Source organism: Thermobia domestica, chromosome 2 (assembly GCF_964235325.1).
Source record: "Thermobia domestica chromosome 2, izTheDome1.hap1.1, whole genome shotgun sequence".
Lineage (NCBI taxonomy): Eukaryota > Metazoa > Arthropoda > Insecta > Zygentoma > Lepismatidae > Thermobia > Thermobia domestica.
This window is the reverse complement of record NC_137455.1, coordinates 353,602,419-353,629,186: the sequence shown is the minus strand read 5'-3', so window position 1 is coordinate 353,629,186 and position 26,768 is coordinate 353,602,419. Positions and strand designations below refer to the sequence as shown.

Here is a 26,768-nt window from a genome sequence, read left to right as displayed (position 1 = left end):
TACATAATAAACAAAATGGTAAGATCAAACAATTCTAGTTTTTTTTATCAAAATATCGTAAGGTAATTTGTCAAAAGCCTTGGAGAAATCAACATATATTACACCAACTTGAACACTATTCTTAACAACACAATAACATCGGCCATAAAGCGGGCCAGATTAGTTGCAGTTGATCTATTCTTCATAAAACCAATAATAATAATAATAATAGTAATAATAATAATAATAATAATAATAATAATAATAATAATAATAATAATAATAATAATAATAATAATAAATATTTACAACACCCTAATACTTTCTAGCCTACCCAAAGCTTCCTTTGTCATAGGATATATATATATATATATATATATATATATATATATATATATATATATATATATATATAGTTGAACAGTAGGGGGCGCGGTGGCTCAGTAGTAGAGCGTTCACCTCCGGTGCTTGGGGTCCCTGGTTCGATCCCAGCTCGCGCCGTGTGGACTTTGTGGTGGACAAACACTGTGCTCGTGGGTTTTCTCGGGGTTCTCCCGTTTCCTCCCACTTTCTTCATTCCACCATTTCATTCATTTCTCATAATCACCGTCTCATTTAGCCTAACCGACATAGGCGTGGGATGTAAAACTGAAAGATTTCATTTCATTTTTTTTTTTAGTTGAACAGTCTCACTTCGATACCCTATAATAATAATAATAATAATAATAATAATAATAATAATAATAATAATAATAATAATAATAATAATAAAAGCCCTTATCCTTCACTTGTAAGTGCTAAAAGAGTAGGAGATAATACATTTTCACACGCTTGAATATTATGCAACATACGTGGAGGACCACCTTTCGTTAAATGCTCTCACACTTAATAGGTCATGGTCCGCATGGCATTGAATTTTAAACTACTAAAACTAATTAACTATAGTTGTTTTTTTTTCTTTTGATGGACTAAACATCTTACAAGACAGAAAGTATAGAAAGTGGCGTAACTTTTTTTCTTTCTTTATTCTTACTGTTCTGGTACTCTTTCGTACCATGAACGCTTTGTTCAACTCATATTCATGACAACAACATAAGTAAACCTAAAGCATTGCGCTTTAGTTTCTAATAGGCGATCCATTTTAGGTTCACGGGCCTTCACTCCAAACGATGTTAAAGTTGCACGGTAGCTGAGTGGCAGAGTGCTTACCTCTGGTGCGTATAGGGTCCCTGAATCGTTCCCCGGCCAAGTAAGTTTGTGGTGGACAACATCGTATTCGTGGGTTTTCTCGGGGTAATCTCGTTTCCTCCCTCATTCTCATTCCACTAATTCTTCCACCATCATTCACTTGATTTATCATCGTCTCTCTTATTATAACAAGCATAAGCGTAGGACTTTAACGTGAAAAAAATCACTTATTTTTTAAAACGATCTAATGCTAGTTATTAGAATTAGGGATTAGATTTCTTAGCATATGAGGGATGACGTCCCTGGGGCGTCATTTAGGGGGGCAGGGGGGGCCATTCGCCTCCCTCTGAGTTTGAGAGTTGTATATATTTTATCAATAGAATAGTGGTAAGCCAGTGAAAAACGCGAAATTTTACTTATATCAAGGAGTCTTGCCTCCCCCCCCCAAGCTAAATCTGAAATGACGCTACTGCTTGGTAATCGCACTGTCCGGAGAATTACGGAGAAGAAAGGAATGGGGAAGGAGGAAAGTGGTATGGGGCCATTATGTGAGGTACTATCCCATCATTTCCTGGTGTGTGAATGAGAAAAATCCATCAGAAGCCTCATTCTCCAACCGACTGTCCCAATCGGGAATCGAATCCGGGACCATTCACACCAAAGACAAGAGTAATAACGACTACCTACGTGAGACCACGTAAACCTGGTGGTGTGGTCCTGTGATCCAGCTTTCATGGAGGCAAGATGGCGTGGTGGGAAATGATCTTGTTACTGTGAGGCTTGATGTTGCACGATAACTCGTAAATTGCATCAGTTTCAAACTTGAATTCGGAGCCACGTTAGTAATTGGTCCTTTAGCAGACCCAGAAGAGTCATTTGGTGGAAGCAGACCACCTCCTGGACCAGGGGTACTCATAGGCGGGTTTTAGAGTGCAGGTTACCCCATTAGAATATTTAGAAGAATCAATTTTTCATTGTGTGTGTGTGTGGGGAGGGGCGTGGTGGCTCAGTGGTAGAGCTTTCACGTCTGGTGCTTGGGGTCCCGTGTTCGATCCCAGCCCCCGCCAAGTGAACCTTGTGGTGGACAAACACCGTACTCGTGGGTTTTCTCGGGGTTCTTCCGTTTCCTCCTACTTTCTTCATTCCACCATCTCGCTCATCTCTCATCATTACCGTCTCCTTTAGCCTAACCGGCATAATCGTGGGACGTAAAACAAAGATTTCATTTCAATTTTCAATTTTTCATTGAAAATGGAACAATAAAAACTTAAAATGGTAAATTTGTGGAGGTACATACATTTCGGGAGCAGAATGATACATTTTGGTAAATTTGGGAGGAAAGTTAAATCTTGAGTAGAGTGGTAAACTTGGTGGAAAGAAAAAATTTTGAGAAGAATGGTAAAATTGGGTAAAAAGGTGAATTTTGGAGAGGTGATGTAGGCTTGAAATATGGAGTTTCACATCAAATCAGAATAAAATAATGCAATATTTTATAAAGAGTCCTATGGAAACGTAGCCTTCGAAAGGGAGCGGTCAATCCTATCGTTCTCTCCGTAAATTCACCAGTAAATAGATTCCTCCATTTATGTCCTTGATGTCAGAGAAGGACACGAAATACAAATATTTAAACGTAATAAAGGCCAATTAAATTTAAATGAAAACGAAAAGAAAGTAAAGTGGGGAAATATAACGGGATTGTAACAGGAAGTTAAATGTTAAAATGTTACAATGCCGGCAATGACTCAGGAGATGAGATGAACAAAATGCATTTTTATTTTCCGTTAATAAGCTCAAGAGTGTTACGTAATGTATCCATCTGCATTGGAATGAAATGTCTTGAGAACATTCTCAAAGGAATCTTCATGACGGGTCTTGTACTTTACTATGACTCATGAATTCAACATCCTGTTTATGTTCTGTTATTATCTTTATGAATATATATATATATATATATTTAAAAAAAATCATCCAGTTAAATAAATAATGACGAGTTACTTGTATACAAGTTTGTATCTGTGGTCGTTGGACTTTTGTCATCAGTTTTTGAGATACTTTAAGGTTTCTAATATATAAATCAGATATTATTTCAAATAGATTATAGAGTTACTTCGAAATTACAGGTACATGTGCCTAACCAAAAAATCTACTCTAATGTTAATATTTTCATGTCTCTGCAGAATGCAGCATGGATTTCAATAATATTAGTGAAAATGAAAGTTTTTGAATGCACAGGGCATAGCACCAATCGCAATCCATCGTTAGCTGTGCCAGGTCCATGGGCCTAACGGCATGAGCAAACAGTTCCTGCAGATTTTCCGCTTCTTATTGCAAACCACTGTCACGGAGTGCCTATTGATCAAGAAGTTTTATGTGGAAGCAACTGACCTTAGAGAACAAAGCAAGGCGCACAGGGTCAGCATTGACATTTTTGTAACGATACAGCTGACGATGGATTTCAATCTGTGCTATGCCCTGTGTATTCAAAAACTTTATCACTGCTCGCACTTCACGGGAGCTGGAATAGGAACGCTAATCTTCAATCATTTCCACGACGTTACTGAGAGAATTAGGGAAGTTCTACTGGCGCATGTGCCATGTTAGGACCTTACTCTCTCACGTACAGGCAGTCACTTCGCGCAACATACGGTTTCCTAGCTATGGGAAACTTACTTTCTGGATGCGCCTCGTAGCAGAGAGGCTAGATCTGTCTTCAAAATTAAAATTATCCAGGGCACCCAATGTAAATGAATTTGCATAAAAGTGACTTGGCATTGGAACATTTTTTGAAGTAGAGACGATATAGCAAGACTGTAGATTACGATTTCTGAAAAGGTCATTGTAACTTACTGATAGTCCACAACAGTTGAGTCAAGTGATTAATTCTCTGTTTTTGTTTTTATCATAGACACTGTGAGCAAACCATCAATAGTTGAGGTATTTTTTTACGGCGACAATTGATAACATATATAAAAGGTCCTGCAGTATGGAATATATTTGACAAGTCAAGTTTCATTCCATCTGTTACGTTTTCTTCCTCTGATTCACAGTCTATAGAATTAGAATCGCTGTCATTTTCATTGTTACCGTAATCATAGTCACTTGATAACGTGTTCAAAAGATTGTCTTTCGTTGTACTGTATTGAATAGAACTTTCAAGAATATTACTACATTTTCTGGCATTTACGTGGTAATTCAGGACATTCCGAGTTCTTCAGAATCACAAAATTTATCTTCTAAACCAAAGTTAGTGTTTAATATTTCATCCCTAAGAATCTTAGCTGTAGCTTTCGCTTCATTGGTTGATCGAATTTTTCCGGCTTATATTTCAGGAGTCAAGATGAGAACGCCATAAGGGACTCGTTTATTTCTTCGGGTGATCTGAATGTTACAGAATCACCATATTCTTTAATTAGAAATAATTTCACTTCATTGTTATAAACATTAAGTGAATTATATTTGGATTCCATAAAATGACGTATTTCCGTCAAAGTAAAACCACACCCAGGTTCAATCACTGGCTTCAATGTTTTGTTAGCGTCGAGGATAAGGTCATATTTTCGGTATTATTTTCGGATTTCAGTAACGTCATAGCATTTTATTCTCTCTTCTGTTTTGAACTTAGAAATATATTTCGTCATACATACTTTATGACAATGTAAATCTTAAAGTCTCTTCTTGCTGTCAATGTTTGCTATACGCGTATACACTTCATTTTTAAAACAATTGGCAGTTGCTAAAAAGTTATTAGCCAAGTTTGATTCACACAACCAATACACTTGGTACTACGTTTGTCATATTGTTGCTTCTCACATATAATACATTAGTTCTCTAGGAGATGACCGAGATGTTGATACTCTTTTAGAGACATGTTTAAATTTGAAATCATCACGTTCCTTTCCACCCCATTTTGTTTCTTTACATGGTTCAGTCCCTTCTTGCCTTTGCTTCTTTAATGTTTCTAGTGTCTTAATCATGGTAGATGTTTTATAGCACTTATTATCACAATGATATTTAAAAGTTCTCACTCCCATGAATGAATTTAAGTCTTTTGAACACATCATCTTGACGAGTGACAACTGGGTCTCTCATACTTTTCTGACCTATTTCGGTAGACGTTAACTTCCCTCTAGGCTTTTGGCATCTAATACAAAGATTCACATTAACAATCCCTCAAATTGGAACAACCCCGCCCCCCAGCAATTCTTTTTAGTGTCTCTTTCATGTTCTTATATTCAATCTTCACTCAGAAACAAAAGAGAGAAATCAATTTTTTTTCCTTATGGTCTCGTAAAACTACTCAAAATTTAGTTTTTTTTTTTTTTTTTTTAACAAAGGACCTAATTAAAATAAACAAATACTTTCCATTCCGATAAATTTTCATGTCAAATAACTGTTTTATTTAATTTTGACAGGAAATTAATTATACTAAATGAAGGACCTTGCAAGGATATTTCAATCATACCGACGCAATAAATAAACACATTTAATACTCATACACTATATATACATTTTTATTACTACAGTTTAAACAATAGACCTATATTTACATTTTCGTAAACAATCAACATTTTATATAACACTAGGAGAATATTCGTTCTTCACAGGGGAGAATACGTTTCATTTTGAACATAAAGGAATGAATTTGGATTTAAAAGGCATCGAAAGTGTCAGTGTTCGTCTCAGCGGCCCCGAAAACTATTGATTCGACGCTAACTTTCCTCCTCCCTTTCCCTAAGTTGCACCGTCAAAGTGAAATGAAAAGCAGCTCAGACCCGAACCTCATCTATGTGCCAATTTTAATCAAGATCGGTCTCCTGGTCAATCGTTAAGTTATATATATATACAGGGTATCAATAAAGTCTTTTCCACCTCTAAAATTCGGAAACGGTAAAATATATGTCAAAACGAGAAAACATGTATTTCATCATTTCAAAAGTACCACGTATTGAAGGAAACCAAGTTAGTCCAGGGTCCTTCGGAAGGTCCCAGACGGGGCCCAACTGAAAATTTTCAAATGGAAAGGGGGTTAAGTAGTATATCGTTTGAAAGCCATTTACAAAAGAATGACGATGGAATAAGTTTCGATGTTCTATGGTAAACCTGTACAAAATGGCGGCAGGTCAAAATGTTAATACAGTTTGCATTGAAAAGTCTTTGGGCACCTCTAGAAATCTAAAATGGCTCAACAGATATCAAAACTGAAAAACATGTATTTCATCATTTCAAAAGTACCACCTATTGAGGGAAACAAAGTTGCCCCAGGGTGCCTTATAGGGTCCCAGACGGGGATCAACGCAAAAGTTGTAATGGCCGTTTGAAAGAAATTGTTAAAAGAAGGAAGATGGAACAAGTCTTGTGGGTATACTAACCCTGTGTGAAATGGCGGGGGACTGAAAATGTTAACACAGCCTTGTAAAGCATATTGTAGTAATACTAATAATAGTACTACTACTTGTAATAGGAATATTAGTAATAACGTCAGAAGTAGTAGCAGGCACACTTCTACCTGAAATAGTATTGTCTCAATTAGTAATCCAGACATGGCATCCAGTTAATTAAACCTTTCAATAAATGTGACTGTTTACATATCTCTCAATTCACCCAATCCCTGTTCTTTCTAACACGGTTTGCATAGCCGTTCCGAACTTGTATTATGTTCATTCTTTTACCGATAACTTTCAAACAATATGGTACTTGACCCATTTCCTATGCGCAAATTTTAAGTTAAACCCCACTTGGGAACCTGCAGGGATTCTGGGACAAATATTTGTACATCGAAAAGCTGTACTTTACAAATAAGGAAACGCTCCTTTTAGCATTTTGACATATTATGTTTTACCATTTCGGATCATTGGAAGTGACATGGACTTTTCGATGAAGGCTGTGTTAACATTTTAATCCCCCCGCCATTGCAAGCAGGGTTGGTTAAGACCTGTTCCGTCTTCCTTCTTGTAACAATAGCTTTCAAACGGTACTTGGCCCCCCTTACCATTTGAAAATTTTGAGTTGGACCCCTTCTGGGACTCTCCGAGAGACCCTGGGGCAATTTTGTTTCACTCAATACGTGGTACTTTTGAAATGATGAAATATGTGTTTTTGCGTTTTGACATATATTTCACCGTTTCCGAGTTTTAGGGGTGGCAAAGGACTTATGGACACTCTGTATATATATATAAGGGTGTCCCTTAGTTTGGGTAATTTCGTGTTGCGATACGCACACCCCCCAAATGTATTCTATGTGACCATAAACACGCATTAGTGAAATAGCAACTCTCTACGAGAACGTTAACCCGTGCCGACTTGACGACAGTCATGAAATGGCGTTTCCACATTATAATATAACTAGCAGCGTTCACCCCGCTTCGCTGCGGTCACCCCGGAACGCAATAAACTTTGTTACTTAGATAATTTTTACTTTTTCGCTTTCAAGTGATATGATAAAAACCATAGAAGATTGCAGTAAATCTTAACATTATATCGCCTGTCATTTATGTTAACCCGCCCCGCTTCGCTGCGGTCATCCCGGTGCTGGCATATTGTAAAAGTGTCTGTAAAAATAAGCAAATCAATTAAAAAATTTTAAACAGAAGATTCAAGCTATTTTCCGCTGTATATCGCCTGTCATTTATGTTAACCCGCCGAGTGACACGGTCATGCGGGTTGCATATAAATACGTTTATTTTTACCTATGATGAACTAATAACAAAGGATTTGTACGTTATGGACACTTGAATGGTCAATTATCTCAAGACACTGGTAATTAAAAATTAAAGTGATATGATAAAAACCATCTAGGGTCCAAATCCTAATAACCCCCCAAAAATGAAAGAAATTGGTTCAGCCGTATTAGCGTGATGAGCGGACAGGATTTTGTACGTTCTCTTTTATATATATAGATTTAGAATTTCCAACCGTGATAATGGAGAAACTGAAGGAGACAGAGAAACGAAACTTTGCACGAAACAACTAGAGAAAGGGCGACATCTGTTCGTGTATTGACAAACAGCACTGGAGGAACAGTGTTGCCAACTCAAGACAAAGTTGTGTTTTTGTAAATGGAATGACCTAAATTGAATATCATCATTGGAAGCAACAATGGAAATAAAGCCAAAGGAGATTATAAAATCAGATCAGTGTTGCAAACTTTTCGATAAATAACGTGTAATATGTGTTGGCGCACACAGGGAGTGAGCTACTAACATTTTGTACACCTTAAATCAGATATTGGCAAAATTTGTTTGCGTTGACTCTAAATCTAGAAGCATCCGCTGAACAGTGTTGCCATCAACAGAAGAGAAAAATTGAGTTTGGAAAACACAAAAACTCGGAAACGGTCACTAGTGCTGTATGCTTTAAAACCTGTAATGCAAGGCGGTAGAGCATGAGGAGTAGTGCCGTGGTTATGTGAGATTGATAGCTCACGTACTGACAGATAAATTCGGTATCTTGTTAAAGCAGAGAACTAAGGTTTGTAAAAGATAGCAACGATGCACAGCAGCGGCTTTTTTACTCTTGATTTTATCATGATTATCAGCGTTCTCAAAAGCCCACGAGTACATAAACCCATGCAAATTGAAAGCTGTTTTCATATTTTAACCAAATTGTTGGGATTCCAACCCGGTGTGCAGCGTTACCACCTTTCACAAACCTTACTTGTCAGCTTTTACAATATATCGTATATCTCGGTCAGTTATTGATCTCACATAACTACGGTTCTACTTCTCATGCTCTACCGCCTTGCATTATAGGTTTTAAAGCGTACAGCACTAGTGACCTTTTCCGAGTTATTTTATCTCTTTCAAACTCAATTTCTCCCTTCTGTTGATGGCAACACTGTTCAGCGGATGTTTCTAGACTTAGAGTCAACGCAAACAATTCTTGTCAATATCTGATTTAAGGTGTACAAAATGTTAGTAGCTCACTCCCTGTGTGCGCCAACACATATTACACGTTATTTATCGAAAAGTTTGCAACATTGATCTGCCTTTATAATCTCCTTTGGCTTTATTTCCATTGCTGCTTCCAATGATGATATTCAATTTAGGTCATTCCATTTACAAAAACGAGCTCCCTCGTGGCTAAGCGGTTAGCGTACGCGCCTTTGGCGTGAGAGACCCAGGTTCGATTCCCGGCGGGAGCTCATGTGGTTCGGATTCCACGTTAATCAGTAGGTCCACGTCTCATATAGCCTCGCTGCTGAAAGGGACGCTAAACTAAAAATCAACTCCACTCAACTCATTTACAAAAACATAACTTTGTCTTGGGTTGGCAACATTGTTCATCCAGTGCTGTTTGTCAATACACGAGCATATGTCGCTCTTTCTCTAGTTGCTTCGTGCAAAGTTTCGTTTCTCTGTCTCTTTTAGTTTCTCCGTTATCACGGTTGCAAATTCTAAATTATAATGTGGAAACGCCATTTTATGACTTTGTCGTCAAGTAGGTACGGGTTAACGTTTTCGTAGAGAGCTGCTATTTCATTAATGCGTGTTTATGGTCACATAGAATACATTTGGAGGGGGGGAAGTGCGTATCGCAACACGAAATTATCCAAAATAAGGGACACCCTAATATATATATTCCCATCCCCCTCCGTTACGTTGTGCCCTTAGTGTGAAATGATAAAAAGCATTCCAGGCCAGGACCTCATATATGTTAAAACCTTAATCGAGATCGGTCAGCCGGTTCAAGAGTTAAGTCACAAAGATAGTCATGTAAAGAAAATAGATAAAAATACGTATACATCTGCTCTTTATACTGTCGCTGAAAATGGCTGTCAAAAATTTCGTGGATTTTTTTCCGAAGTCTACCCTAGATAAACGTCTTCTGTGCTTGGTAACGAATAAAAGGAACAAGGTTTCATCTGACAAAAAAAAAAAAAAAAAAAAAAAAAAGCTACGCGAGTATAGCCTAAGCTAGGGACTGACTATCATTGATTTAATCCAAAATAATGAAATTTGCTCGTACCAACAAAGGTCCTCCCAGGTGGGTTTTAGGGCGCAAGCTACGCCACGTAACTTTTGAGGGTGAAATAATTTTTCGAGGGACAAAATTGTGGCGGCAGACATAAGCGATTATGGACTAATTCTGTTTAAAAAATATGGGGTAGGCTACCAAACGAAGTACATATTTGACATGTAAATCAGTGAGGGAGCTCATTATGTTTTTTTTTTCTTGTTTTTTTTTTTTAATTGTGAGGGAAAAGGAGTTACCACAATCAACTCAAGTCTCCACTACTATTTGGGGGGGGGGTATAAATAAATTTAAGGGGATTGCACCCAAGTACTTGCAAGGTGAAGGGAATGTGCGCTGCTGCGCTCAAAACACTGTTTAAAGATCCATCTACAAAAAATGAAATGAAATAATTCAATTTAACGTCCCATGTTTACGCATTTTAGGCTAAGGAAGACGATGATTAAGGCAAGTAAATGATGTTGGAAAATTGGTGGAATGAAATGTGAGAGGAAACAGGAATACCGCGAGAAAACCCACGGACATGATGATGTTCACCACAAACTTGGACAGGGATCGAACCCACACGCACCAGATGTAAGCGCTCTACCACTGAGCCACCGTGTCCTTCAAGATTCGCCTACAGCATAAGTATTTGTTGCTGCATATTCGCTTCACCACTATAATTCACTTTCCATCGTCATCTTTAGCCTAAATGCTAGAAGCTCTGCCATTTAGACCAGTGGTGCCCACCCCCCCTCATGTCCATGACGCACCCCCCTCAATTGTCTATCCGTAGGTGTTCTTCCATGAAAAAAAAAACTTTTCGATTAATTTTTACACCCCCTCAAACATATATATATATATATATATATATATATATATATATATATATATATATATATATTAACCCCTTCAAATATTTCAATGACGCAATTTGCGTCGTAGCCCCCCCCCCTTGTGGGCACCCCTGATTTAGACTAATGGGAAGAATGTGGGAAATAAATTAATGAAAATAACATATTGAAAAAAAAAATTGCATATCGCTGCAAAACATTCAGTCTCATGTTCACATTTTGCTCAATATGATCTTTTCTTCGAAGTTTACATGACAGTGATGTGTTATTCTTTCTGTTTTATTCCAGTTGGAATCACAGCTGGAGTATGCCAACTTCCAGCGTGCTGTATGGGAGAACGTTGTGCATATCAACAGAGAGCGGTATCAGGATCTCAATATTCGTCGCCAGCTTCGCTTTCTCTCCGTCATTGGACCAGCGGCGCTGCCTCAAGACCAACTGGAAAGAGTAAGTAGCATGTGCTGCCATCAATAGGCCGAATGGCGAACTACAATTGTTATACTGTTGTATGACCCTGTTTTGCATTCATGTTATTTCCACTGTAAATCTTTGAACATCTGTTCCAATCTTCAGAAATGAACAAAATAAAGATTTTTGTTCACTTTATTTAAAACCGAATTGAAGTAAGTAACTAACAATTTCGATTTTATAACGTAATAACCATAATAAGACTTGGTAAATTAATTCGCTCATACATATTATTTTTTTAAAAAAGATAAATGTTGTAAAACTCATTTGGCTCTCATTCCCTGAGCAAATCAACAAAATTGTCACAAACAGAGACATTTATACTACCGTGATCAAGGGCGCCCATGTTGTGGTTTCCAAGGGAGGGCAAGTATAAGCGACGTTTCAAAAATAGTTTCAAATTTTGCTGTAACTAATGTAAAAATTCTATTGGATTTTCTATATTCTGAAGTACAGTTTCCTTTAGGGGGCGAGCGCCCCACCTTGCCCGCCCTGATGGGCGCCCTTGACTGTGATCGGTAAACTTGTTTAACCCTTAGACTACCATTTTTTAAATCAATATGAAGATTGTTATATATATACAGGGTGTCCGAGAAGTCCTTCCCTGATTACAGAAATTGATAACTCAGGCTAGAAATAAGATAGAAATATGAAACTGGTGTTGAATTGTTTACAAACTATAAAAGTTTTGGTCACATCAGTACACTTCCACATGAGCACCCTTGGTAGCACGTAGCACATCTAGGCGATATTCAATTTCCATCCACACATTAGCCAACATCACTGGAGGGATCGATGCAACGACTGTGGTTATTCGTCGACTCTGGTGAACTCCCTGACCTCCCTGGGGGGGTTCTGAACCCCAAATGCGTACATTATGGCGATTCACTACTCCACTGACAAAGAATGTCGCTTCGTCGGAAAAGGCAATTCGTCTGAGATAACCATTATCGTCCTCAATACGTGATAGCATTTCGACCGCAAAGACATATCGACGTGTACCGTCGTCGGGCAACAAGGCCTGAACGAGTTGCACTTTGTAAGCACGAAACAATAAACGTTTGTGTAAAATGTCATGGATAGAGCTTTTTGGCATCTGTAATTCACGTGAGGCCCTGCGCACCGATTTCTTAGGACTTCTCAGAAAAGACTGCCGCACAGCATCCACCGTGTCTGCTGAGGTTCTTGGTCGACCAGACCTCGGAAGGTCAGCAACCGACCCTGTGTTCTTGAACTTCTCATACCAGGCTTTAATGCTCTTGACATCAGGTGGAGTCCTCCCAAATGTTGTCTGGAACTGTCTCTGCATCGTGGTTAGTGATCGTGTCTCATGGTACCACAGGACACACTGTGCCTTCTCCTGGTTGGTTGGCATGGCTTCTTGGGCTTCTTACTTACGTACTACAAACCTAAAACAAAAAAAATTGAGACTTGGTAAAACAGAACAAACCTAACACAGACCAAAACTTTTATAGTTTTTAAACAATTCAACACCAGTTTCATATTTCTGTCTTATTTCTAGCCTGAGTTATCAATTTCTGTAATCAAGGAAGGACTTCTCGGACACCCTGTACATGACTCTTTTAATGTCCCAAATTCCTGCCAACTGCATACAGTTTTTGAGACTAAACACTTTCATGGTTACATTCGAACCGATGGGACAGACCATGGAATTATGAAAATTTAAAAAAATTCTCAACTGTATTTGCATTATTCGGCTTAAGTTTAGAGTTGTCTCTCCAGTTTCATGCCTACAAAAAAGCACTAAAAACATTAGAACGTGAAGTTTTACTATACGGATTCATAGTATAAGTAGTGGTAGTAGTATAAGTAGTACTAGGAACGGGTTAGAAGCTACAGGGGTTCGTTGGGTTCTGTTTTCGACATAAAATGCGCATGCTGCTGAATAATCGAACCTTCCGCGGCTTACAAATAGTATCCACTTCCACATATCTTTTCTCGTATTGAACCTAACTTTACTGCCAAACTTACACACCTAAACATACATAAGAACTCCAAATCATCATTTCTTACCTCATTTCTCCTGTAAATTTTCCTAATTTTTATATATAAAAAAACGGAGGGGTACTGTTCGCCCATTCGGCAGAGACCTCCAGTTGGCAGAGTGCCAAGGAGAGTCTATGTTAATGAAAGGAAAGAAGTGTAAAAGAAGAAGAGGAAGGAAGGCATTGGTTATTGGCGAGGGTGGTTTGTTTGAACAGTGTTACCAACCCGGCACCAAAACTATAGCTGATAAGATTTTATGAATAAAAAAATGAAATCTTAAATTTTACGTCCCACGGTTATGCCGGCTAGGCTAAAGGAGACTGATGATGAGAAATGAATGAAATGGTGGAATGAAGAAAGTGGGAGGAAACAGGAGAACCCCGAGAAAACCCACGAGCACGATGTTTGTTCACACAAGGTCCACACGTCGCGAGCTGAGATCGAACCAGGGACCCCAAGCAACGGAGGTGAACGCTCTACCACCGCGCCCCCATTTATGAATAATAATATGAGAATGAAATCGAAGTGGGCCTGCATCACTGAAAGCACGATAATCGGTGATTATTACCCGTAGTAGTGAAATGTGTGGTAGAATGATTTTTGTTCGAGTGCATCAATGGGGGGGGGGGAGATATAATGGTTTCTAACAACTAATTCGCGCATTAAATTGCTAAAAGAGAGCCCAAGAGCCATGATAAGAAGAACTGATGCTAGTTTGTTGTTCATGTCTATGTGCTGGCGATGTCCTCTCAAGATGAAATTTCACAGTTTAACGTGGGACCGAGCCACCTGAGTCTCCACCGGGAATCGAACCTGAGACCCCTTAATTGCAAGGTAACGAGCGTAACAATTCATCCACCGGTGATAGTACTTTAATAATAGGATATAGCAGATTCCTTTAGCTACATTGTCCCACATTCCAGTGCGCAGTAGTAACAACTGAAGGCAATAAAATAAGTAAACTAAATAAATAAATAAGTAATAAAATGTTAAACAACAAAATAAAGAAATAGCATTTTAAACAAAATAAGTAAATAAAACTAAACAGCTCACCTTAGGTTAGATCCGTTCATTCATCACTGTCATCAGAATAATCACTGCCATCATCATCATCACTCGCACTTACACTAATCACTATAGGATCACATACTTCTTCAATGATTCCATCTCTCTCCCAATACGTATTTTCCAATGACACCACATGAGAGTAATGCTTTTTCCACTCTTCCACGGTAACACTGTTAATCGCCTGCTCAGTGTACTTAAACAGAGTCATCATATCTAGATCTCCAGTTACATTTCGGTCACGGATAAACCTTTTCACATCTGCCCAAACGTACTCAATGGCATTAATGTCGCAATGGTATGGGGGTAATCTCAAAGCCATAAATCCATGCTCTTGGAGCATCATGTCGAATTTGAATATCTTCGTTGTGGGTGCGTTCTTTTTCACCAGGTCTAGCAGTTCAATTTTACGCATGTCTGGGGAATGAGGAACGTTGTTTACAGAAAGCCAATCCATGATCTCTTGCTTTTTGTTAGATGATGTTGGGGGTTTGTTTAATTGTATTGAGTGATATGGCGCATTGTCAATAACGACCACAGCACGTTCAGGAAGGTTTGGAATAAGTTTTTCTCTTGTCCACTTTTCGAAGATTGTGGAATTCATCTGACCATGATAATCGCCAGATGTCGAATTGGCTTTGTACATTAAATTGGCATTCTGTATAAAACCCATTTCTCCCCCCGCGCATAAAATAATTATGCGTCGCGAGGCATTTCCGGTTTCCACAACTCCATGTTCTTCACCACTTTGCCAACATTTGCTGAAGGTTAAGTTGCTGTCTATCCACGATTCATCCAAAAATACGATCGGTCTTTTTTTCGTTCCTGTAACGTCGTACTGTTCTCAAATATTGAGTTCTAGCTAACACTATATCACTCCGCTCCATTATAAACTTTCGCTTGTTCTGACACTTCTTGAAACTAAAACCGATTTCATGTAAAACTCTCCTTAAAGTTTCGCGTTGCCAACGAAAATTAATACGTGTTTGCAACACAGGAAGCAATTTGGGGATAGTAGGAACTTTTTTCTCGTTCGCATAAAATTCATGTATAACTCTCCTTATAACGTCTCTATCAAAATCGTCCAAAGCTATGTTCTCGATAGTGGCCTTTTTCTGGCGCTTTTTTGGCGATTGAAATTTCGGCACATCTTCACCTTTCGCTTCTCTACGAATTCTTTTCACAGTTGACTCTGAAACTTTCGCAATTACACTTGCACGTTTGGTAGCCTGAGAAAGGGGAATTAGAAGACGGTCTTCTAGCGCTTCTTTGTCACAAAATGTCACCACATTATGGATTAGTCTTTTCTCGGCACTACGTAAGTGTTTCTTCACGCCAGCACTGGTTGACGGTATTGGCTCCATCGTATTAAAATATACACAAAACAACGCACGTACACACACACACACACAACACACAAGCGCAAGCATAAACACGAAACAGGTAAGAGAAAGAACTAGAAAAAACAGTAAACTGCACAACCATAAAACGTGTGTCTACTGTAGAGAAAGACAATAGCTTATGTCCTCGCGCGAGTATTTGGCGCAATCAACCGAATATCGAAACCCCTAGAAACACAAAGCTAGGCTGCATTTAAAATGCGCGCGCTCTATTCACTGCGTGACATCATCGCCTGACTAGAATGTACTGCTGATCTGGATCCAATTTATGTAGCTTGGCAACTATGTTTAAACTTCCAGCCTTCTTTCTCTCGCCCCCAGAGTCGCTCCCAGAGGAGAAAACGAACACTTGTTGCCTGTACCTACACATACCTATTTTTTGTAGTGGACTGTTCTACTTCTGTCATGCGCAGAAGTGTCGAGAGACCTAATGTCCGCGGGTAAACAGTAACTCTAAACTTAACCCCATTATTCTAATGGGACACAAAGGGTTAAAAGGAAGGACTAAAGAGGGGGGGACTTCAGGCAAACCAATACAATTTATTAAAAACAACAATGGTATATTTTACAAAATTGGAGGACGTCTACGAACCTGATTAAAATCTATTCCTACCAGCACTTCAAAATTGGAAAAGCGATTTCCTATACTGTTTGGCAAAAATCGCAATTGTAAATGTTAAATCTCAATTCAAAACACTCTAAGTAAAAAAGAAGACAAGCTTGGAACAAGTACAAAAAGAGTAAAATTATCAATACAGCCAAATTCTTCAGCCAAGGTAGACTAAGATATTCTTTTTGTCAAGTTCTCGAAATAAATTTCCTCATTCTGAAAGTACTTCAAGAACTTGGCCAGCTGGCTACTGATAATGTGACCGGTTGACCAAGTTCTTCAAATACTTCCTGAATGAGGAAATCTGATTTTAAGAACTTGACAGAATCAATATCATAACTTAACATACCTGAATTAATAACTTTATTTTTGTACTCGTTTAGAACTTGGTTTCTTTTTGATACGAAGTGTTTTTGGCTGGGATATCAACATTTTTTCTAAATTTAATTTGACTGGTTGTTGCACATCATAAAGCCTGCTTCAATATACTTTGCAGCAAATAGTTTAAGAAAAGATGACATCCCAAACAAACAACACCACATACGCGTTTCAGCAGTAAATTTCCTGTACTTTGATACCCCACATTATTTATTTATTTATTTATTTTTGTTATTTTTCTTCAAATTTTGGCGTCATTTCTTCGAAGACGACAGCCAAAACATACCTATTTCACAAGACTATATTTATGTATATTTTTAATATTTTGATGATTTGAAGAGTATTGACTTCTCCTTAAAGTAAAAATAATGTTTGTGGGAATTAGTTTCAATTTTTTTTTGTTTCTGTTTCGATTTTACTAAAGGCATACTCTGAGAAGTTGATGACACTGTGCCCCTCCCCCTTCCCATTATCAGTAGTACTCGAAATGCTGGAATTTCCTCGGTATGTAAATGTGCAACCAATGTGCCAAATTTCGTACTTGTATTTAGTTGTAAACGTAATTCTTTTTAGTAGAGTCTGGAAAAAAGTCTAAAGATATTCTACGGTTGTTAATTTTTTTCATTAGTCACCAATAATGTCTTAAAAATGATTATTTCGATCTTGCCTACAGTTTACACAAAAAATGCAGCTTCGAGGTATTAATAGCTGGTATCTCAACCTTCCACGAACCTCGCACTTAAGGTTTAGTAGTTTTGTAGAGCATGGCATTACTAGTAGGCAGAAGGGCTACGGAGACTCACTGGTAGAGTGGGCGTCAGGTCTCTAGTTCAATCCTGACTAATGACAAGTGAGCTTTGAGGTGGAAAAACACCAAGTGTATATGTTTTCTCGGGGATTAAAAATACATTTTCAGTGATTTTGACAATCTTGAGGAGTCATAGTTGAAGAGCCCTGGAAGTGATCGCTCCGCTCTTAATTCGTACCTACTGCAGTAACTGTCTGTAATTTGATGTTGCTGACATTATGAATTATAGTCAGCAGTCATGCCTTGTTGAAGATCATTTCGACCTATACCAGGGTATAATCTGGGGGATTGATGGCGCTGTTTGGTTCTGTTAACTGTGGTATCCAAAATGTTGAAACTTTCTGAAGTATGCAGGTTACGCTCTATCAATCTGCAAAACTTCGTATTTCTAGCTGGTTGGAAACATACCAAACATTTGTGTCGGTCAGTAAGTCAGCCACGAAACCACGAAAAACGCAGTTTAAGGGAGTTCATACCTCCACTCTCGGTGGTTCCCTCACATGTAAGGTTTAGTTACATTTGAAAAACATGTCACTATTGGTAAATGTGTGTAGTTTGGCGCTGCCGACATTATTAGTTATTCAGCAATGATGTCTTATAAATGAGAATGACCAGAAGTTGGCTGAGTGCGTCGCGGCACACGCAGATTATGAAATACTAGCTGAAATACCTAGCGTCGCACGGGAAGAATAATGTTTGTCACAATATTTGAAAAAGCTGAGTACAATAAATAACGAAAGGCAACACCTAACCTAACCTAACCTTGGGTAGAAAAAATAACAATAGGCAATGCCTTTAGTGTTCCGTCTGTCTAATATAAAGAATTTGGTAAAATAAATAACATGAGAAACGTCGTTGTCATTGCCCTTGTCAATTTCCAGTGCAGCTGACATGAAAATTCTTGTCTAATCTTGGAATTAAGTATCATTGAGATTGTCACCAATCCGCTTAGCTACTCCGAAAACTATAATTCAACACTAATCTCGATCATTTTCCACATTTTGTTTTTCGTCCTCACTCGCACCCCACACCAATGAGGGCTGATCTTGAAACTTAGATTGCATCAGAAGAGTAATTATTCATCTCAGCGACCCCGAAAACTATCAATTCGACACAAATATTGGTAGTTTTCGATTATTTTTACACATCAGCTCCTTACCACCAATCCAGGGTATATATATATATATATATATATATATATATATATATATATATATATATATATATATATATATATATATTTTTTTTTTTTTTCAGATTGAAAGTTCTTATGTATATGTCAAGTTGTTTGTAGAAATGAGTTTTCATACCGGGTTTCATCATCTTAACATGGAAAATTTGTGAAACCGTTGGTTCCCCTTTGGCATCCCTTCTTCCCCCTTAGGATATGAAGCAAAAAGTTTTATATAACCTACGATCTCTTCCAAACTATAGTTTCTTCGATAGAATCACTTTGAAGTATGCCAAGCGGGGTGGATTTGTATACGGGACAGACAAAGGCTCAGACAAAACTACAAACATTCACTTTTATATACCAAGGTACAGTAGACACTATCCACCTTATGCAGAGTCGTTTTGACGTATGTTTAGCATCATGCTAAAAGCCTGACTACCTGCAGGAAACATATGTTTGTCGAAGTCTGTGCCACTAATCACGCGTCATTACGACTCTGCATAAGGCCCTATAACATTAAACTCTTGAAAGGGGATGTGTACATATATTTCGTTTATTGGTTGTTTACTTTATTTTGAAAGTAATTCATTCCATCAACAGCAGTGGCGGATCTAGAAGTTAAAAATCTGGGTGGAGGGGCAGCCAGAACCCCAGTTATGATAGATTTTTTTTTAGATATATCATGAGTTTATTATAAACTTCCAAAAATACATAAATAATAGTTTAAATTATTTTTATTACTGGAAAACTGGGGGGGCTAGGCACCCCGCCCGAGGCTAGATCCTCCTCTGCTTAACAAAGATCTACAAGTAACATTTTGTTAAACATGAATAATAAAAGGAAGAGTTTGTTACTCAAACTAAGAAAACTATTCCTAATTACATAAATATTTTTTCTTTGTATGTCATGGGTTCCAAACGTAGTCAAGAGTAGGATAAAAAGACAACAATTCCTGAATGTTTTACAAGTCTACAATTAATTAGAATAAATGATAATAATAATTTTCTCTCTCTTTTTCCAGTATAATCGTCTAATCAATGACATGTTAGCCATCTATAATACCGCTACTATTTGCGCCTACAATGACCCATTCCGCTGTGGTCTTCGACTTGATCCAGGTATGTAATATATTTAATCATAGCTTTATTAGCAAGAACAGATCAGTGATTCATCTGCAAGTTATGTGTCTTAAAAATATTTGTATGTATATATTCGTACGTACGTATGAATTATTCCTTGGATAATGTAGAAGTAGAAACTCTGAGTCACTATTAATTAAGTATTTAAACCACGAATTTTCCAGAAAAAAGAGAGCGAAATTTGCAGGAAATTAATATTTCTAAATATAGAATAGAATTTGTTAATACTCGTATGTATACATGATTACCTAACATTTTTTATCAATTGCTCAGACGTGTATAGTTCTCCCTTTTCGAGTTTCTTTTTAAACATTTTATAAGATACTAGTTAACCATTTAATATTGTAATAGTCGGTAGAGTAACGCTATACGAGTTTTCCCCTCACTTTTTTAAAATTATCATTATAAAAGTGTACACTACGTTGCAAATAAGTCATTCTCTAATGGTTCTTTTCCCCTATAAGTTGAACCTGCAGACCACAGCAGCTCGGAGTTTAGGGTTTGTTGGTTAAGAATGACTCTGCCCGTTGCAACTGGGTCTCAAGGAGTTTCTTGCTCAATGCAGCTCAGAAGTAAGGTTAGAGGAGTCTCTCCTGCCCAATGCAGCTTGGAGAGATAGGTAGGATGTGACCAGTTGATAATAGAAAGTCTTCTGCAGAAACACAAACAGAAAAGTTAAAAATAAAAATAAGGACACCCCTCAGGAAAGCCCTTGTCCTGACAGAGAGTAAAACATCAACCATCTGTCTACATGCCTTACTCTCTGTCAGTACGCGGGCTTTCCTGCAATTAGTACACTAAAGCATCTGTCGGTGTATGTGTCTGTCACGGTTTCTATCTTTAATGGAGACATTTACACGCGGACTTCTTACATTGTGTAGATAGACTTACATTGTGTAGATAGAAAGAAAGAAGGGTAAACAAGAAGATAGGAAAGCGCGAAAAGAGTTTTTCACTTTGTCAGATTTGATAGAGGAATAGAAAACCTGGAAACCAGGAAAAAAAATCTATTAGTCGGTCATGCTTAAGTATTTATATGGCAAAACCACGTTTGAAGGGTGACAAAAATCCATGTAAATTTGTCTGTAATAAAATATTAAGTTATCTGTTAAAACCTTCTGAATGTTAGTTGTAGCAAATCTGTGTTGTCTGTAATAGAAAGGTGCATTGTTAGTGGGGATATCTGTTATTTTTTTGAACATACAATTTATCCTTTGCGGTATCCATAATCTGTGCTTTGGTCGTCATCGGTTTGCAGACTGCAGCTACTTCCTCCCCTGGTTTTTTCCTTTCGCTGCTTCTTTTGGTTCTTCTGGTTGGTTTGTACTTCAAGTGGTTCACTTATTTTTTTCTTTCATTATTTGTTTGATTTTTTCAGCATACGTTGGCTTGGTTTTATGTAGCTTTCCTGTTGTGAGTGTGTTTATAGTTTTGGCAAACACTTTTTTTGTTGCAGTTTGAATAGCCTCCGACATCCTATGGTGTTCCTTTTGTGGGGTAGCGATGGCTAGAACCGTAGTGACCCAGGTTATGATACTGTCTGTTGCTGTTGCAATGCCTTCCTTAATGTGTTCGTCTATGGGGTTTGATAGTAGTTGCTTGTCTGTCTCTTGTTCTTCGTGCTCGTTTTCACGCTGGCTCTGAAAAGGGCCAGTAGTGTAGGGTGGTGAGTTTTCGTCTTCGAAGGAAATATGTGTGATGTGCTTATTAGTTGCCTTGGGTCTAGATGTGCAGCTGCTGCTTCCTGTTATGTGTTTATTTACTTTGCATGTTTCGCAAAAGTTTTTCTTTATGGGATTTCCACTGTCTTCGTGTGTATCACCATACTGTAGCACACTCTCTGTACCTTGAACTGGAGGCGTCGATGCCTGTACTGATAATTTCAGCAGGGCATCGGTCTTGGCTGTAGTTTGGAGTTCTCTACTTTGTAATAGCTGTCCGAAGTTTTAAGTCCGTAGGTTGTTAGCCGCCTTACGTTATCTGCATTGGTGGAAAAGTTATAACATCGGCTCTGGTTCTGTTTTTGTTTGGATTCGAATGATATTTCTGAAGAAAATATTGTTTTTTGAGAACTGCGTTTATTTGTTCAACATCTGTTGTGGTTGGCACGCCTTTTATGACACATGTGTATGTGGTCTGTTTTTGTTTTTCTCCTTTTCTCCGTACAGCTGTTTGTACGTTCATTGCTATCATCTTCTTCCTTCTTTCCTTTTCTATTATTTCTTCTTACGATGTGGAAGTTAACCTCTTTCTCATTTTGTAATGCGTTTTCGGCTTGGGTTTTGACTCTTTGCTTTTGATTGGCAGTCTCTTCTCGAGTTTATTTTCGGTGGTTCTCATAAGAGCCAGATTTCATGTCTGTGGGTGAGATTTTCACCTGCATGTGTTGCTTTTTCAACCGTTTTTGTTCGTGGCCCTCATAAGAGCCGGAACTTGTTTTTTTTTTCATCTGTGTGTATTTAGGTTTCTCTGCCTGTGTGGGGACATCTCTTATAACTTCTGGTGATTGGACTCTTTCTCTTCTTTGGTCGTTGGTGTGTTTTCCCCTTATAACTGCATATGTTCCAAAGTCAGCATGTTTGAAGATCTTGAGGAAGGTTTCCTTTGATGATTCTGATTTGAAGAATACACTGAATGTTAGATTTTCTTCTCCCTGTATGATGAAAAATTCGCTGCAGTCCATCTTTCTTCCAATGATTTCCACTATTTGGTCCTCATTGAGTCTTCTACTAACATTCTGTATGGTCACCGGTGTCACTTTTAGAAAAGTTTCAGCCTCACTTATTGTTTCTTCCATTGCTTGGGATATATCTTTTTGATCGTGGTCATTCTTCTGTTTGAAGTTTCTTTAACTGTTTCTTCCTTCTCTCCCTTGGTGGTGTCTACTTACTTGGTCCGGCATGGTTTTGATCAGGGAAGCACTTCTAAGTTTGGTTAGGAGTAGTGAGTCTAAATAGGGGTTTAGAACCACTCTAATGCTATCCCAGGGAGATAATATTGTGTTCCCGTCAGCCGACTGTCGCCAAGGGCTGTACAACCTATATGACCAGTGCGAATCTTGGTTCACAATCGGGGGTCCAGCCGACGGAAAGCAATCCTTATTTTCTTAGGAAGCGATGTGTGAAAAGTCTTGTTCTGGATATCTTTATTTGTAACAATTGTAACAGTTCTCTCTATGAGTATAACACTTTTCAATCCTGTTTCCATGGCAATTCCTCGTCAACATCGCAAGGTCTTACCGGAGCGTTTGCAGTTCAAGAGCATTTGCTTATTCTACTGCCTAATACTGCCTACTTTTCTCGTTGAGTATCTCTTCCAAAGTTCAGTTCAGTTCAATTCGAAGTTCAAAGTCTTCTGCCTCGAGTAGTCCGCTTTTATAACCAGTTTTGGAGGCGGAGTTTGTGGAGGGATAGAAGGGGCTCTCTTCATATCTCTTCGTGTTTCCTCAGAGATTAGACAAGAATTATTCCTAAGTACATCGATAAATTTTTCTTTGCATGTTATGGGTTCCAAACGAAGCGAAGAGTAGAATAAAAAGTTAAAAAATCCTGAATGTTCTACACTTCTACAACTAATTACAATCAATGATAATAATAATTCTCTTTGTCTTTTCTAGTATAATTGTCTGACCAATGATATGTTAGCCATCTATAATACTGTTATAAATTGCTAAGTTTCACTATTGTGAAAAGATAATCCCTTAACTGATTTTTTGGGGAGTTTGGTTTACCAATGTTTTTTTATATATTATCTCTATCCGTGTGTAGTGATTTCAAGAACTCCCTGAGGAATCATCATCAACTTTCGCAAAAGTGTAGAAGATCAAAATTTAAGAACAGAGTTTGTTAATGGAGGTGATCCATCCACCGGAAGTGGCAAAACTCAACCATTTCCGGTTTTAAAGTTGAATGCTATAGTGTGAAAATGGCAATAGATAAGGGAAGATGGTTTTCTGCAATCAATTAACCGTTCCAAAGAATATGTTTCAACTCAACTCTAATCTTTTAACCTAAACGTGAAATAAATCTAGTATAACTTCTGGTTTTAATATTATTTCAAAAACATATCACGCCATAGAAACCAAACTCCTTTACGTGATGTACTGGTTACTTATTATTCCAAATAGCTTTCACATTTTTCTTTTTTTTCCTGTTTTTTGTGCAAGAAAAATATGATTAAGTCCGAACGCCAACTTTGATGGCTCAGAAAGTGAAAAATAAAGGTCTACACACCATAAACATGTTTTATACGTGCTAAGCTCGTCAAGATTTAGCCAAGATCGAATGGCGTTTATCGATCACATACGATTCGTCCCTCTCAAGACAAAGGGGCATATCTCATTTTTCAACTTTTTCAGGAGACAAGTTTAAAGATGTTATCATAAGTTTATTTTATCGTGTTCTGTCAAAATTTAATTTGATCTTGTAAGTTATATACCTGAAACGAAGGATATCAAACTAAATTTTAAAAGAAGACGATAGAATAAATAATGAGAAAATGTTTATTAAACTTGTCTCCTGGGAAAGTTAAGAAAATGAGATACGCCCTTTTGTCTCGAGAGGGACGATATATAGGGTCGCGCAAAAGTCAGTTAACCCTCCTTCTCCCCAATGACACTTATATTATGATATAATTACACTTCGTGCTAAATCATGTATTTGAAGATGTTACTTAATATTGTGGAGGTGATCTTGCCAGCAATCCATTCATTATTCGTTTGTAGGCAGTTGAAAATCAGGTTTGTTGTACTGTCTTCAGTTTTGTGTATAGGTAAACTTGTATTTTTTTTTTTTTTTTTGTATGGGTATACTGACTTTAGCAAAACTTGTATACTGTACTTGTAACACTGAGTTTCCTAAAAGAGAAGTCAAATAAAAAAAAAATGAAATTTTAAAATGCTTACCGTAACATTTTTCTGTCTTATTGCTTGCTTTAACATATCATACAAGTTATTATTAGTTTTTAAAAACAATTTTCAATTTCAGATTTAACGTTAATTATGGCCCGAAGCAAAGATTGGGACGAACTCCAGTACGTGTGGCTCGAGTGGCGACGACGAACAGGACAACCCATTCGAGATTTATTTGAACAATTTGTAGACGTCAGCAACCAAGCTGCTCGACTAAACAGTGAGTATTTAGCACTAAATGTAAAAGATACGTTGGATATCAGGATCAGGATTGAATAATTACAATTAAAGAAAGGTTTTCTGTATAAAGTTTAAAATACGTACTTGTATGTAAAGTATTCGTAGATTAAAATCTACAAACAAGTTTACAAATTAAAATGAAACTTTTTTCAGTGCTGATTATTGTTTGGTTTGGCACAAGAAAAACCTTGCTTCGAAATTTGTTTGGGCTCATTGGATTTGCCAATTTTACTGTTACATTCATTTCGTAAAGTAGCGTTGTCTATATATACTAGGTGCATGATACTACGACTAATACTACGGTGCATAAATATTACGACTTGGGTGTATGATTTTTTTTTTTTAACAAAAAGCATTTCATGATACTTTACATTTTAAAATCTCTGTGGTCGACTAGAGTTTTAAGCCAGGAAAGCCATGCTGAAATCAGGGGCGATTGCACAATGCAGCAACAAGGCTTGGTCTTGATATCCCTGCATCTTCGCGGTCGCTGCGTCTGATGACGGCTTTCTGCACTCACAAAAACTGCACTTCACACTTGCTGTCGGCTATTCAATGCTTTTCTCCTTTCTACAGTCTGCAACGATTGTAAAAGGGTAAAACATTAAGAAATATAAGCTACACGGAACACGCATATTTTTTTTTTTTTTTATCACAATCTCTGTTGTTAATATAAACTGAAATAATCGCGCACCCACAAATTTTTATTGGAAGGGGTCCAAAATTTTAAGAGGGATCCACATTTCAATTGTTGGGTGGGGTCCATTTTTTGTGCTAGGGGTGCAATACTGCACTACAAGACACTATAACTATGTAATATTGAGCCGTTGTTATTCTAGACCCGAAAAGACGATAAGTAATTAAGTACTGTTACCTATATTCTCAGAAAAAAGTGATAGAACTGGGTTGTTTTTATAAGAAAAGAAAAGAGTACAGTTGAAGTGTTTGATCAAATCTTTATGCTACACCAATTACTTCTCTTGCTATGCAAGTATAAATTTATTAAGAAAATGTACACATGTATGTCGAGTTGCGAAGTTTACTTTTTTTTGGGGGGGGGGGAGGGAAGTCCGGAACAAGTGGACTCCCCACATGGGTGAGCCCCTGCTCTGGAAGATTAGACATCGCTTTAGTTGATGCAACTATAGTGCTGCCAAAATGTCTTGAGGCGTGGCAAAAATTTGAACTAAACTCACACCCATGCGTTGAGCCAATAAGGGTTCAGCTGTTGCTAAGCGAGAGAGCACTAGCGAAAGGGAGTGGAATTTTTCAGCCGATAGCAGCGCTTGGAATGGAAAACCAGGTGTCAAGTCAATGTGGTATGTCTTTAGGAAGCTTGAAAAAATTATATTTTGTGTTTTGCATTTGACTGTTCTGCTTTTGAATGATTTTAGTTTTCTTAAGAAAAATACTTTTGTTACATCTGCTTAAAAGACCAGTTTTCTAGTGACGTAAATTACTTATAAACTACGTGTAATTTACGTAAAAGAAAATAAATAACTAATTAATTATCGTACGAACTTTGATCAAGATGATTTCTAGCAGAATCATAACAATGTTAAGTATCTATGATATCTTCCCCTTTTAGCCTATTGAT

At 37.6% G+C, this 26,768-nt stretch overlaps 1 protein-coding gene across 1 annotated transcript in view; it reads left to right on the top strand.

Moving 5' to 3' along the window:
* Window positions 1–26,768, top strand: part of Ance-3 (angiotensin-converting enzyme Ance-3) — a 171,737-nt gene that overhangs the window by 70,283 nt on the left and 74,686 nt on the right. Inside the window, exons 2-4 of the mRNA XM_081749285.1 lie at window positions 11,262–11,420; window positions 19,905–20,001; window positions 25,008–25,151. Of these exons, the coding sequence (XP_081605411.1) occupies window positions 11,262–11,420; window positions 19,905–20,001; window positions 25,008–25,151 (400 nt within the window). The remainder of the gene's footprint in view (window positions 1–11,261; window positions 11,421–19,904; window positions 20,002–25,007; window positions 25,152–26,768) is intronic.